Source organism: Oryctolagus cuniculus, chromosome 18 (genome assembly GCF_964237555.1).
Source record: "Oryctolagus cuniculus chromosome 18, mOryCun1.1, whole genome shotgun sequence".
NCBI lineage: Eukaryota > Metazoa > Chordata > Mammalia > Lagomorpha > Leporidae > Oryctolagus > Oryctolagus cuniculus.
The window spans coordinates 8,620,424-8,635,114 of record NC_091449.1 but is presented as its reverse complement, the minus strand read 5'-3'; the positions used below and the strand labels follow the sequence as shown (position 1 = coordinate 8,635,114).

General features: G+C 61.2%; 1 protein-coding gene across 2 annotated transcripts in view; it reads left to right on the top strand.

Annotated features, from left to right (window-relative positions):
• The window catches only part of GRIN2D (glutamate ionotropic receptor NMDA type subunit 2D), a 30,781-nt gene that overhangs the window by 9,475 nt on the left and 6,615 nt on the right, over positions 1-14,691 (top strand). For both annotated transcript variants that reach the window (XM_070063119.1, XM_051840053.2), the window contains 7 exons: positions 2,387-2,501; positions 2,640-2,851; positions 3,011-3,179; positions 3,585-3,738; positions 5,599-5,724; positions 5,923-6,152; positions 7,517-7,677. In XM_070063119.1, the coding sequence (XP_069919220.1) occupies positions 2,387-2,501; positions 2,640-2,851; positions 3,011-3,179; positions 3,585-3,738; positions 5,599-5,724; positions 5,923-6,152; positions 7,517-7,677 (1,167 nt within the window). The remainder of the gene's footprint in view (positions 1-2,386; positions 2,502-2,639; positions 2,852-3,010; positions 3,180-3,584; positions 3,739-5,598; positions 5,725-5,922; positions 6,153-7,516; positions 7,678-14,691) is intronic.

Genomic DNA, 14,691 nt, shown 5'->3' with positions numbered 1-14,691 from the left:
AACAGAGCTGGACGGGAGACAGCTTCTCCATCATCGGAAGCTCTGGGAGTGGGCGGCTGGGGGGTGGGGACAGAATGGAGGATGGACAGACCTTCAATCTGGGAATGAAGAGACGGGTTGAGTTTGGGGAGAGGTGACAGGGACGAGGGAGAGGACCCAAGGGAGAACGGAGAACTGCCGAGTTGGGAGTCAGGATCCCGGGACAGGAGGCTGAGAAAAGCAGCCCTCGCTCCTGGGCACATGCTGAGCGCCTGCAGGGCCCAGGGCTCTCGCTGGACACTGAGCACACAGAGCTGTGCGCTCCGTGGGCCCCTCCTTCCAAGAACGCAGGGCGCCGTGGGGGTGGCGGGCAGCGCTGGGACAGTGGCCACGCGGAGCGATGGCGGCAGCTCCGGCGTCCCCGGAGCACCTGGGAGGGGGACTAGGAGGTGGCAGGAGACACCGGCTCTCGCTGAAGTTTCCTCGGGGGAAAAAGGGCGATTACTGGAAAGATAAACACACACAGAAGCTCAGACGTCAGGAATTGAGGCCAAGCCCGGGGCCGGCTCCCCTTTCATGTCTGAGCTTCTTAGTCACTCCCTGTCTCCCTGCCTCTCTCTCCCCCGTCCTGCCAGGCTTACCTCTCTGCACCCACGGTTCCCCATCCCTGGCAACTCCAGCCCCTCCCGGCCACCACACAGCTCTCCGGATATTTTTAAAACCTTAGTTAATTGATTTTGAGAGGCAGAGGGCCCTCCCAAGCCTTGGTTCACTTCCCAAATCTATCCCTCCCTCCTCTTCTTCCCCCATTGAGAAGTCCTCCGGTGGGTCTGCTCTGTGACAGGCACTGCTCCGGGACAGGAGAATGGTGCCGAGGCAGGTCTCTGTTCTCGCAGTCCTGCAGCCTCGCGGTGAGCACGCAGGAAGCAGAGAGTAGGGCGAGCATCTCGCCCAGCGGTTACCTGCATCCCGGGTTCAATTCCCGCCTCCGGGTCCTGCTCATGCAGCCCCTGGGAGGCAGCAGCGATGGCCCGGGAAGTTGGGTTCCTGCCACCCTGTGGGAGACCTGGATTCATCCCGGGCTCTCCCCGCTTCAGCCCAGCCCAGCCCCAGGCTCTGTGGGCCTTTGGGAAGTGAACCAGTGGATGGAAGTGTGCCCGCTCTGTCTCTCTCAAATAAGTAAATGATTTTTTTTTTTTCTTAAAAGAAAGCATCAGCAGATGGTAACTTTTGAGATGAGAACAAAACGGTGAATGTGTCAGGAAATGCTGGGGGAGGGGTGTGGGCTAGGTGGGATTGGTCAAGACAGGCCTTTCGGAGTAGGAGGAATTTGGAAATTTAAAATAAATGGACAGAGAGGAGGCACGCCTTGGAAGAGCGGAGTGAAGGGCAAAGGAGAACAGTGGCGAAAGTCCTGGCGTAGGGCTGCCTGCCAGGAGGCCTGCAGTGCGGCCAGGCCAGCGGGGCCGGGACACAGCAAGCGGGAGGCAGAAAGGGCTAAGCAGGGGGCGGGGACACACAGGGCCAGGCCAGGTGGGGCCTGAGCCAGGCGCTGGGTCTCGACTGGGTTGCAAGAGCAGTGGGGAGTTTGCCGGGGATGGAGTAGTCCAGGCAGGCAGAACAGCAGGTGCAAAGGCCCAGAGCAGACAGGTTGGTGCAACCACAGGAGCTCACAGCAGGTGGAGGCGACAGGCTGAGCGGGTCGGAGGTAGATGGTGCAGGTCCTTGCCTGGAGCGCCAGCCCATGGGCGGGGCTGTGAGCAGGGGAGGGGGGAGTCAGCTTGGGGGTACAGAGGACCTCTGAGAGGCCCTGGGGGCCCAGGCCTGCTGTGGAGATAGGAGGGAGGGGCTGGGGGCGGTGTGGCTTTCGGCATCTGGGACACCTCGTCCCCTGGCTTCTTCCCAAAGAAAAAGAACCAGAGCTGAGTCTTTGTTTTAAAGATTTATTGGTTCGAAAGGCAGAGTGACAGACATCTTCCATCTGCTGGTTCATTCCCCAGATGGCCACCACGGCCCCGGGGCTGGACCAGGCTGAAGCCAGGAGCCAGGGACTGCGCCTGCCTCTCCCCCGTGGGTGGCAGGGCCCCTGAGCTGTCTTTAGGACACACAGGAGCTGGTGAGGATGGGAGGGGGTGGGTGCAGATTCCCCAGGGAGAGGACAGCGGCTGGAGAGGCCTGGAGATGGGACACCCCGCAGTGGGCGTTGATTGCTGTGGGGAGGCTGTCACAGCGGGCAGAGACCCCAGCACTGCCCGGGTCCCCCATCAGGGGAGGGTGAGATCCCGCAGGTGAAGGAGGTGAGAGCCCAGCCAGGTCCAGGGCAGATCTGTACCGGGGGGCTCTGCCCCCCTGCTGCTGCCTGGGTCTAGCGGGGTCCCCACCTGCCCCCTCCCTTGCTCCTGGGCAGGTACTTCATGAACATTACCTGGGATAACCGGGATTACTCTTTCAACGAGGATGGCTTCCTGGTGAACCCCTCCCTGGTGGTCATCTCCCTCACCAGGGACCGGACGTGGGAGGTGGTGAGTCACAACCCAGGCCTCACGCACCGGCCGGGGGTGGGGTGGGGGTGGGGCCTGGCTCCTGGCGGGGGGTCTGAGGGCGGTCAGGACACCCTGGGAAGCCCCCGCAGCGAGCCCGACTCCTGGTTCTTGGCCAAGGTGGGCAGCTGGGAGCAGCAGACCCTCCGCCTCAAGTACCCGCTGTGGTCCCGCTACGGCCGCTTCCTGCAGCCGGTGGACGACACGCAGCACTTGACGGTGGCCACGCTCGAAGAGAGGCCCTTCGTCATCGTGGAGCCCGCGGACCCCACCAGCGGCACCTGCATCCGCGACTCGGTGCCCTGCAGGAGCCAGCTCAACAGAACGCACAGGTGCCCACCCACCCACCCCGCCAGGCCCCACGCGGACCCCGAGCAAGGCGCTGAACTCCAACCCCTCGGGCCTCCGTCTCCCTCTCCTCGGGCCTCCGGGGGGCGGGGGGCGTGCGAGGGAGGGTCCCCGACCTCCCCGAGCCTGATTGCTCCCCGCAGCCCCCCGCCGGACGCCCCCCGCCCGGAAAAGCGGTGCTGCAAGGGCTTCTGCATCGACATCCTGAAGCGGCTGGCGCACACCATCGGCTTCAGCTACGACCTCTACCTGGTCACCAACGGCAAGCATGGCAAGAAGATCGATGGCGTGTGGAACGGCATGATCGGAGAGGTGAGCGGGTGGCGCCGGTGGGTGAGGGGCGGGGCCACGCCAGCAGTGTGCCTGGGGCGAGGGGCGGGGCCACGCCAGCCGTGTGCCTGGGCGAGGGGCGGGGACGGGATGTCTGGGGGGCGTGGCCAGTTGAGGGTCCGGAAAAGGGATTGGGGAGAACGGCAGGAGGCGGGGCTTGGAGGGCGGGACTCTTAAAAGGGGCAGGGCCTGGAGTGGAACCCCAGCTCTTAAGCGAGCTTGATGGAGAGTCGGGATGGACTCACCTCTGCCTTTCCCTAGCCCACTCTGCGCCCCGCTGCCCTCCTGGCGTCCCTCCCGGTGTCCTCCTGGGGTGGGGCTTGGCCCACCGTGGGTGTCCACCCTCGCGGGCCGAGCTCCCACGCCCGCTCCCCGCCCCCACCCCAGGTGTTCTACCAGCGGGCGGACATGGCCATCGGCTCCCTCACCATCAACGAAGAGCGGTCGGAGATCGTGGACTTCTCTGTCCCCTTCGTGGAGACGGGCATCAGCGTGATGGTGGCACGCAGCAATGGCACCGTGTCCCCCTCGGCCTTCCTCGGTGAGCTGGGGCCCTGGGACCAGGAGCCAGACCTAGGCCAGCAGCTAGCTGGCCGCCACCACGCAGGGTTCCCGCGCAGCCTCGCAGGGGCCGCAGCAAATAAACTCTAAAGGGGGCACGGGCAGGATGGTTTCCGATGGCAATAAAGCCCCGTGAGAAATCAGGCCAGCGTGACGCCATGGGTGGGTGGATGGAAGTGGCCCCTTTGGGGGGGACCTCGGCCTGCAGGGGCCTGGCTGGAAAGGGGTGGGCTGTGCCTGGAGGGTCTCTGTGACTGGGGCCTTGGACAAGATGGGAGGCAGCATTGTAAACACGAGCGGTGGAGTGGGGACGGGTGATTGGATTTGGGCTTTTCCCGGATCCCACTGCTGGCTCTGTGGGACCAAGAGGCCAGTGAAGGGTCAGTGTCCAAGGTCCATGCCGGGGAAGGATGGCGGTGCGGGGAGACCAGGAGATGGATGCGGGCTGAGGCTTCCAGGCAGACTGGGAGGAGGGCCCCTCTCCTGCGCTGGAGCAGTGGACATGCGGCCAGCGGCGACGGTTCATGTCAGGTCTCACCGGCCCCTTGATGTCTGAGCCAGGACGCTGGGAGAGCAGGGAGCTGGGAGCAGACGCGTCCCTTCCTTTGTGTTTTGTTTTCTGTCTGTTTCCCCCCAAACAATGTCTCGGGCACTGAGGTCTCTGCGGGCGCACAGCTCAGTAGCACCGCATGAGGCCCCGGCTGCAGGCAGCGCATAGCAGGGAGTGACAAGGTCCTGTTTGTGCCCCACCAAGCTGCCCGGCGGAGGCGACGGGCTCACCCCCAGATGCCGCGGCGGCCGTGCAGGCCGGTGACCCTGCTGCTCAGGGGCGGATCCTGCAGCTAGTGCTGACCACTAATCCCAAGGAAGTGACTTGGGTTTATTGTCGCTGCGGGTGACGCGCAGATGGGAGGCTGTGTGATGGACAGGCCGGGCCGGCTAAGGCCCTAAAGGAGGACAAGAGGAAGCTGGGCGGCGGGGGCTTTGTCCTGAGGGTGCTGGGGGGCCACGGGAGGGCTGTGACCCCGGGGGTGGGCGTGGTCGGGAGGCAGGGAAGGGCGGGGGGTTGTGTCTGGGCCGCGGGGAGAATGGGCTGGAGGAAGGAGACTGGAGCCTGGGAGGCTAAGAGGGCGGGGTGGGGGCGGGGCCTGAGCCTGGGAAGCTGAGGAGAGGGTGGGGTGGGGGCGTGGCCTGATCCTGGGAAGCTGAGAGGGTGTGGGGGGCGGGGCCTGAGCCTGGGAAGCTGAGAGGGTGGGGGGCGGGGCCTGAGACTGGGAAGCTGAGGAGAGCGTGGGGGCGGGGCTTGAGCCTGGGAAGCTGAGGAGAGGGCGGGGTGGAGGCGGGGTGGGGGGCGGGGCTTGAGCCTGGGAAGCTGAGGAGAGGGTGGGGTGGAGGTGGGGAGGGGGCGGGGCCTGAGCCTGGGGAAACAGAGGGCGGAGCGAGGGCGGGGCCTGCGCCCTGCCACCCATGAGATGAAAGAGGCCCATGTAGCATGGGTTGGGGCGCAGGCGCAGGGGCACTGGGACAGAGGCTGCATGGGGTGAGGAAGAGGGAGGGCGATGGATGGCAAACAGGGATCTTCCCTAGATCTGGGGAAGCTGCGCTAGGCTCAGTGAGGGACACTGTGAGTGGCTGGAGATGGGCTCTGGAAACACTTAGGGGACCGTTGATGCTGTGTGAAGCCACCGGGCCCCGATGGCTCCCTCTGGGAGAGACAGCCTCCAGGGACCATAAGGGGAGCATCCCACGAAGGGGAGCCAGCGACGTGGACAGGAAAGGGTGGGTCATGTCGGGACGCGCTGTGCCCACATGTGACCACACATCCCACGCTTGTCCCCAGAGCCCTACAGCCCGGCCGTGTGGGTGATGATGTTCGTCATGTGCCTCACTGTGGTCGCCGTCACCGTTTTCATCTTCGAGTACCTCAGTCCCGTGGGCTACAACCGCAGCCTGGCCACGGGCAAGCGTGAGTGGCCTCCCCCAACCACCTACCTCGGAGCACCCCGACCGCAGACAGAACTACATTTCCCAGCAGTCCCTAGGGGAGAGCAGTAGCCTCTTGAGGCACCAGAGGCCTCGGGGGCTACTGGGAATTGTAGTTCTTCCTGCCCCCGCATCGAGCAGCAGGAATCTGGGATCACGTCTCCATCCTGGCCCCCTACAGGCCCTGGCGGCTCAACCTTCACCATTGGGAAATCCATCTGGCTGCTCTGGGCCTTGGTGTTCAATAACTCGGTGCCCGTGGAGAACCCCCGGGGGACCACCAGCAAAATCATGGTGCTGGTGTGGGCCTTCTTCGCCGTCATCTTCCTCGCCAGCTACACAGCCAACCTGGCCGCCTTCATGATCCAGGAGGAGTACGTGGACACCGTGTCTGGGCTCAGTGACCGCAAGGTGTGTGCGGGTGACGGGGGCGGGGAGGGGCAGTGGCTGCGGTTGGAAGTCAGTCAGCTTGGAAAGAGGAGGATTCTGGGGGGTCCTTTCCCCCAGAATTCCAGGATGGGAGGATGTTCATTCTGGGAGGAGGCAGGATGTGTTACATACTCCTGGAGAAGAGCATGTCTGTGCCCCAATGTCCTACGGGCAGTAGTGCCAGAGGGAACGTTCCAGACCAGTGCTCCTCCCAAGCTGTGAGGCCTAGTTTCTGAACCCTCTGATTGACTGGAGGCCCAGTGCTTTTTGTAAGATACGACAGAATCCAGTGAGCAGAACAGCAAAATAAAATTTAAAACCGAGACCCATGAAAGCCAGTCCTCCGGGTTTTTTGTGTTAGATTCTGCAGACACAGAACCAGCCATCCAGCTGCTCCTGGTGCTGCCTCTAGTGATTACCGTGCAGGGTCACGGTCTGTGGCGACCTGGCACACTCTGAGCGAGAAGGGGTTAACCAGGCGTGCTGGCCTGTGAGGGACCCACTCAGTGGGTTGCAAAAAGCGTTTCTGTCAAAGGAATAGAGATAGAAAACGTGCCAACTGCATCGGTGGTTTTATGAGACTTGTTTAGTTGGCTATGAGGGACGTCAAAGAGTATATGAAAAATGGAATTGAAAGATAGGTTGGATATCAAAACAATTGCAATCCATGCACAGGTGTTTGCTAATATGCACTGTTCTATGAGCTCCTTTGAAGGCCCCTGGCACACATCTGACACTGAGCCAGCAGGCACCTGACTGATTCTGCCTTTTTTTTTTTTTAAGATTTGTTTTATTTATTTGAAAGAGTTAGAGAGAGAGGTAGAGACAGAGAGAGATGTCTTCCATCCACTGGTTCACTCCCCCAAATGGCCACAATGGCCAGAGCTGAGCCAATCTGAAGGCAGGAGCCAGGAGCTTCTTCCAGGTCTCCCACACAGGTGCAGGGGCCCAAGGACTTGGGCCATCTTCCACTGCTTTCCCAGGCCATAGCAGGGTGCCGGATGGGAAGTGGAGCAGCCGGGACTCGAACCAGTGCCCATATGGGATGTCAGCTCTGCAGGCTGGGGCTTTAACCCGCTGTGCCACAGCACTGGCCCCTACATCTGTTGTGAAAACAAGTGTTTCTGAATGGGATTGGGCAGACACCTCTCTGAGCGCCTGGCACCCCAGGCCTGTGCTGCCCGACTTCCTATCTGCAGCTGTGTGGGGGAGGGGCGTGGGCGTAGAGACGTGGGGGAGCACCTCTGGGGCCTGCCAGTTGGGAGGAGGGCCCCTTCTGGGAGCGCTGGGGTCGGGATATCCTCGGGGCGCACCCTAACAGTCCCCCCTGCGCCCCCTCTGCCCAGTTCCAGCGGCCGCAGGAGCAGTACCCGCCCCTGAAGTTCGGGACGGTGCCCAACGGGTCCACCGAGAAAAACATCCGCAGCAACTACCCGGACATGCACAGCTACATGGTGCGCTACAACCAGCCGCGCGTGGAGGAGGCGCTCACGCAGCTCAAGGCAGGGTCAGCGCAGGCGGGGGCGGGTGGGGGCGTCGGGGGTAGTGGCCCGGCGGGAGGGAGAGGCCGCCTCTTTAGGGAAGGTAGCCTCCACGGGTGAGGTTTCCGGGGGTCCACCAGTGATGGGCTCGGGGCCTGAATCCTCGCTCTGTGTGTGACCTCGGGCAAGTTACCCAGCCTCTTTGAACCGCTGCTGCCGCCTCTGTGAAATGGGGCTGACGGGCACGCAGCTCGTAACATCCTCTGTTAGTAGGTTCATCCTCAGGGCAGACACTTAGGATGGAGTTTGCCCAACTCACTGGAATCAGGACTCAGATCGCAGTTTTCATTTTCTTAACATCAGGTTCCTGGGCCCTAAGGATCAGGCTAAATTCAGGCCCCCTCGTGTCCAACCCCAGGCCCCAGCAAAGCTGGCATGATCTCCTCATCCCCTCATCTGTGCCAGACAGTGGACACACAGAACACAGCCCCGCCCTCGGTGGGCACAGCACGTGCAGGCAGGACGTGAACGACATTTGCGCACACAGACATGTCAGCCAGGCCATTCCGGAAAGGGACAGCGACACAGAGGGTGGCAGCTCGTTCTGTTGATCAGTTCACAGCCACGTGACTCTAGCTGGCTGCGGACCTGGGAGGTGAGGGCACCAGTCTGGACTCCCGGGCAGAGGGACAGGGTGTGCACAGGGCATGAGGTGGGCGTGGTCTCGGTCTACTGGTGACACAGCAAGGCCAGCGTGGCTGAGGGGCAGGGGAGGACACCGGGGTGACTCTGAGGCCAAGGTCAGGGCTGGACTTGATTCCAAGGGCAGTGGGACGCCATGGGGAGAGGAGATCTGACTTCTGTTTTTGTTTGTTTGTTTGTTTAATATTTATTTGAGGAGGGGAAAGAGATCTTCCATCTGCTGGTTCATTCCCCAAATGCTTGCAAGAGTCAGGGCTGAAGCCACCAGCCAGCAGCTCTGCGTGGGGTTCCCATGTGGGTGCAGGGCCCCAGGACTTGGGCCATCATCTGCTGTCTCCTAGGATGCTCGTTAGCAGGAAGCTGGATCCAAGCGCAGAGTAGTGAGATCTAACTGCTGGTGCCCTGTCCTGTTTCTGGGGGTCACACGGCCCCTGTCTCCCCGTAGGAGCCTGTGAAGCTCAGCACCTCCTTACCAGTCGCCTCTTCTCTGGCCCACCCCGTGACCCCCGTGCTACCTGCTCCCCCTGCCCCTCCAGCACCCCTACCAGGAGGGGTTTGGGGGGTTGGTTTGGGCCGAGGCTTTGCAGCAAACATTTCCAGCGCCTGCCCAGGGAGCGCACCCTCCCACAGCATGACCCCCAAGCGAGCTGCCAGCCCAGGCTTCCTCTCCCTGCGTGGGGAGAGCTCCGGGAAAGCGGGGCCCAGAGCGGCACCCCCTTGCCCAGGTCTAAGGCTGGCCAAGCAGACACGTCGGCTCACAGCGCACCGCTGGAAAAAGACATCATTTTCTTCCCATTGTGCATTCATCCGTCCACTCATTCTCTCAGCGAGATGGAGCGAGTGCCTTTGATGTGCTAGGCTCCGTGCCAGGTGCCTGAGTCCTGGTCTACTCGAAGCTTCCATTCCAGGGGAGGGAGGCGGGGAACACAGACGGTACCGGATCTTACGGGACCCGTCTTGCCACCTTCTCCCCGGCTCCGCTCGCTTCCACGTGTGCCCCATCCGCTTGCCCTCTCCCTGGAGAAAGGTTTTTCCCCCTCACATCTTCCGCCGGAGCTTCCAATGGCCGCTACCGCCTGGGCATTCCTAAGAGTATCCCGGGACGCGTAATAGCAGTGGTCGGAACACCACGCATTCCTAGCTAGAATGGGGGCTACCCCTGGCTTGCTGGGGTCCCGGGGTTACGTCGATGCCGCTCCTGAGCCTTAGTGTTAACCTCTAAAATAACGGGGCCCACACTTCCGGTTTTTACCACGCAGCTCCGGGAACCAGCACCACCAGGACGAAGCTGATTGGCCCCAGCTAGGGTCAGGTGTCCGGGCGTGGGCCAATCAGCGGCGGCCAGGGCGGCCCCCGGCTGTCCGTCCCAGTCCCTGCACCGGCACCTGCAGGTGGGCGAAGCCTCGAAGGTTCCGGAACAGGCTTCACGCACCGGCGCTCTCTGCAGCCTGGGTGCGGCCCTCAGCGCCCTTCCTTGAGCTCCCCCAGACACCTGTACCCTGCCTAAAGTCTCGCTTCCCCTCTCCCTGAAAGATCTGTTCCCCTACCGCTTGCTTACTGCCAAAGTGAAGACCTCCGTCTCCCTCTTCTGAATGTCAGTTTTTTTAGTTTAAGATTTATTTATTTGAAAAAGCTCAGTAACAGAAAGAGGGAGACACACACAGAGAGATCTTCCATCCGCTGCTTCACTCCCCAAATGTTCACAATGGCCAGGACTGGATCAGGCCAAAGCCAGGAGCCAGGAACTCCATCCTGATCTCTCAGGCGGCTGGCAGGGGCCCAGCCACTTGGCCATCTTCTACTGCCTCCCCAGGCGGGTTGGCAGGGAGCTGGATCGGAAGCGGAGCAGCCGGGACTCTAGCCGACGCTCTGCACGTCTGGGATGCTGGCGACCCAGGCAGTGGCTTGACTGCTGTGCCCAGATGCCAGCCCCGGACTCACGGATGTCGGGCTCAGCAGCTCCGTCTGGCTGTTTCGTGTCGGGCAGCTCCGTGTAGCACTGTCTTTAGCTCTGCTCATCTTTCTCTGCACTTTGCCATCTTGTCCTCCTCTTCCTTCTCTTACCGGTATTCCCTCCCCTTCGTCATCTCTTTCTTTGCTTCCCCTCACCCCTAGATGTCATCCAGGATCCCCGCTGCCCCCTAGGGTTGAATTCTTGAGAATTTGTCAAGTTCCTGGCTTTCCCAGGCTCACCCTGGCTTCCAGCTCCTCTTTGCTGCTACGGTCACTTTCTGGCCCTTGTCGCTGGACCCCCTGTGTCTTCCCAGCTCTGGAGCCAACTGACCCGCAGTGGAACCCACTTCCCCCTTAGTCCCCACCAGAGCCCCCACTGGGGACCGGGAGCGCGAAAGGCAATCCTGTCCAGGCCATCCCCAGCAGAGTCCTCGGTGGCCACGTTCAGACCCAGTGTGTGTCCAAACCATGATTTCCATGCAGAATCCAAACGCACATGGTCGAGACCCCTCCTATAATCGTCTCCCACAGAGTCTGGGGTGCTCCCTGGACAGCACGGGTCTACGTTTCCCAGAGTGTTCATCACCCACAGCAGACATGGAGGGCTCTGGTCACCCCCACGGCCCTGGGACTTTTCCTCTCCCCACTCACCCTAGAGGAGTTGCCCCAGTCCCAGCCGCCCAACTCACTCCCCCCCTTCTTCCTTTCGTTTTTTTCCCTCCCCAGCCCCTCCCTCCAGGAAGGCCTCTGGGAATTCCAGATCTCCCCCTGCCTTGGGGAAAGCAGGGCCATTTTCCCCAGCCCCTACCTTACAGGCGGGGAGGGGGCAGCGCTGGATGCAAAGGGAACGGTCCTTCTCTGCGGCAGGTCTGCCTCTCTGCTCGGTTCTTGCGCTCGGAGACTGGGGGGTGTGGGGTACTCCTGCTGTCAATCAACAAGCAGTGAGGACGAAACCAGCCACTGAGACGGCCCCTCTCTCAAAACCAGTGCACATCTGTCCTCCCCGGAGCTGACAAAACAGAGAGCTGCCATGTCTTCATATAGAAGTCAGGGACGTCCCCAGCCTCTGATGAGTTACAAAAACTTGAGGCCACATCTCATGGTCTTTTATGTATTTTGTTATTTTTTATTTGTAAGATTTATTTGAAAGTCAAAGTTACAGGGGGAGAGAGAGAGAGATTCTCCATCTGCTGGTTCACTGCCCAGATGGCCACAATGGCTGGGGTTGGGCCAGGCCAGAGCCGGGAGCCGGGAGCTTCCTTTGGGTCTCCCACGCAGGTGCAGGGGCCCAAACACATGGGCCATCTTCCACTGCTTTCCCAGGCCCATAGCAGAGAGCTGGATGGGAAGAGGAGCAGCCAGGTCTCGAACTGGCGCCCATATGGGATGCCAGCACTGCAGGCTGGGGCTTTACCCACTGTGCCCCTTGTTCTGTTTTAGCAAGATGTAACACACACAGTGGGATACAAGTAACAGTGCCACTCACTGTCTCTGAGTGCGTAGACATGCAGGGACCCGTGCCTGGCGGAGGCGTGAAACTCCTCCCACCTCCCTGCACCCCCGCCCTTGCAGCCACCAGAGCAGAGCACGGTGAATCACTTTCGCCTGCTTTGTGACCATGATCTGAGCAGAATCGAACTGCAGACACTGTGTCTTGCATGTCCAGCTTCCTTTGCTCCGTGCTCCGACCAGATTGCCCGCTCACCACTGTCTCCCACGGAGCATCCTTCTTTGTGCTGCTGGGGCTGGGGGCTGGCCCGGAGGGACATCCCACCACCAACATTCTCGCTCCGGTCCTCTGGGGTGGAAGTGCTGGGTCCCAGGGAGAGGCGGGCTGAGCCGTGACGGGCACCAAGGTAGGCGCGCCAATTTCTACTCCCAGCAGCGGCGCAGAGGGGCTGCCCTTGTTCTCGCCATCCCTGCCGGAGGCCGGATGCCTGGTGCATCCCGTCTTATACGTCAAGTGCTGGTCCCGCTCATTGCCAGGGCTCCTGTTTTGTCTACCAGTTCCAGGGGCTAGAAGTTCTGGTCCGCTCTGAGGGCTGCGAGGGAGGGGTCTGTCCAAAGCCCGCTCTCTGTGGCCCCGCACCTCCACCTGCAACCAGCCTTCCCCCTGAGCACGGGGCCCAATCCCGTGAGATCCGGGGTCACCCTATGACCTCCGAGGGGCCGGATCTGGGGGCTAAGACTTTGACCTGGGAATAATCTGGGGAGGGGACACAACCCCACCCATCCAGAGCGCTTGCTGGGAACCTTGGGTTCGGGTCACCAGCACCGAGCAGAGCCAGATGGGAGGTGGAGCTGGGCAGGACCCACCCTGCGGGCACAGGCCTGCAGTGAGGAAGCCTCCATCACCCCCCAGGGGCCTCCCTCACTCCCCAGGGGCCTCCCTCACTCCCCAGGGGTCCCCATCCTTCCCCAGGGGCCTCCCTCACTCCCCAGGGGCCCCCATCACTCCCCAGGGGCCTCCATAGCTCCCCAGGGATCCCCATCACTCCCCAGGGGCCTCCATCAGGGACCATCGCTCCTCAGGGGCCCCCATCACTCCCCAGGGGCCTCCCTCACTCCCCAGGGGCCCCCATAGCTCCCCAGGGGCCTCCCTCACTCCCCAGGGGCCCCCATCACTCCCCAGGGGCCTCCCTCACTCCCCAGGGGCCCCCATAGCTCCCCAGGGGTCTCCATCACTCCCCAGGGGCCCCCATCACTCCCCAGGGGCCTCCCTCACTCCCCAGGGGCCCCCATCACTCCCCAGGGGCCTCCCTCACTCCCCAGGGGCCCCCATAGCTCCCCAGGGGTCCCCATCACTCCCCAGGGGCCCCCATCACTCCCCAGGGGCCTCCCTCACTCCCCATGGGCCCCCATCACTCCCCAGGGGCCTCCCTCACTCCCCAGGGGCCTCCATCCTTCCCCAGGGGCCACCCAGTGTGGCTCCCCAGGGGCCTCCCTCACCCCCCAGGGGCCACCCAGTGTGGCTCCCTAGCGCCTCCTGCTCTGGCTTCCTGCTGCTGCTGCTGCTGCCGAATTTTTTTTTCCCCCAAATCCCTTTGTATATTTTCCCCTTGATTTTTAGATCTATTTTTATCAGATTTATCTGCATACTTTGGAGAGTCAAATACAAGTTTTTTTGTTTGTTTGTTTGTTTTTTTAATGAAAAATAAAGGGGGCTGGTGCCATGACTCACTTGGCTAATCCTCCGCCTGTCGCACTGGAATCCTATATGGGCACCGGATTCTGTCCCAGTTGCCCCTCTTCCAGTCCAGCTCTCTGCTGTGGCCCGGGAGTGCAGTGGAGGATGGCCCAAGTGCTTGGGCCCTGCACCCCATGGGAGACCAGGAGAAGCACCTGGCTCCTGGCTTTGGATCGGCGTAGCTCCGGCCGTGACGGCCATTTGGGGGTGAACCAACGGAAGGAAGACCTTCCTCTCTGTCTCTCTCACTGTCTGTAACTCTACCTGTCAAATAAATAAATAAAATTTAAAAAATCTAAAAAAGAAAAACAATGGTCCACCATCGGCTTACCCAGTTTTCCTCCTCAGAAAATCTGTTCATCTCATCTTTTTTTTTTTTAAGATTTATTTATTTATGAGAAAGGCAGATAATAACAGAGGGAGAGACAGAGAGAGAGAGAGGGAGGGAGGGAGAGAGAGAGAGAGAATTTCCATTTGCTGGCTCACTCCCCAAATGGTCACAGAGCTAGGGCTGGATGACGCTGAAGCCAGGAGCACTTGGGCCATCCTCCGCTGACTTCCCGAGTACATTGGCAGGGAGCTGGATGGGAAGTGAAGCAGCCTGGACAAGAACCAGCGCCCATATGGGATGCTGGTGCCACAGGCGACAGCTCCACCCCCCTTGCCACAATGCTGGCCCACCTCATTTTTTACCCTTTAAATTATTCAAGAGAAAGACGAGAGACCTCCCATCTGCCAGTTCACTCCCTAAATGCTTGCAATGGCCAGGACGGGGCTGAGTTGGAGTCAGGAAGCAGGAATTCCATCCAGGTCTCTCAGGTGGGTGACAGGGGCCCAAGGGCCAGAGCCATCACCTGCCCCTGGCAGGGCGCACATTAGCAGGAAGCGGAGCTGCAAGCCGGAGCCAGCAAGGGGACCAGGTACCCAGATGTGGGCCACGGTCACCCCAGGCGCCAGGCACCTGCTCCTCAGCACACTGACGGAGCCACTTTGCTATTTTTTCTCCCCGTCTCTAAATACCATGTTTGTAGGGCTACCTATTGATTTTCCAATTTTAGGCATTTCCACTTCTCCCCAAGGAAGGCACACACTCATATTCTTATTTAAATCAGCCCAGCCTCCCACAGTGTGAGTCTGGCTGGATGAATATTCAGTGTTTACGCGGCGGTGTGGCTGTGGAGCCCTCTCCCAGCTGCCG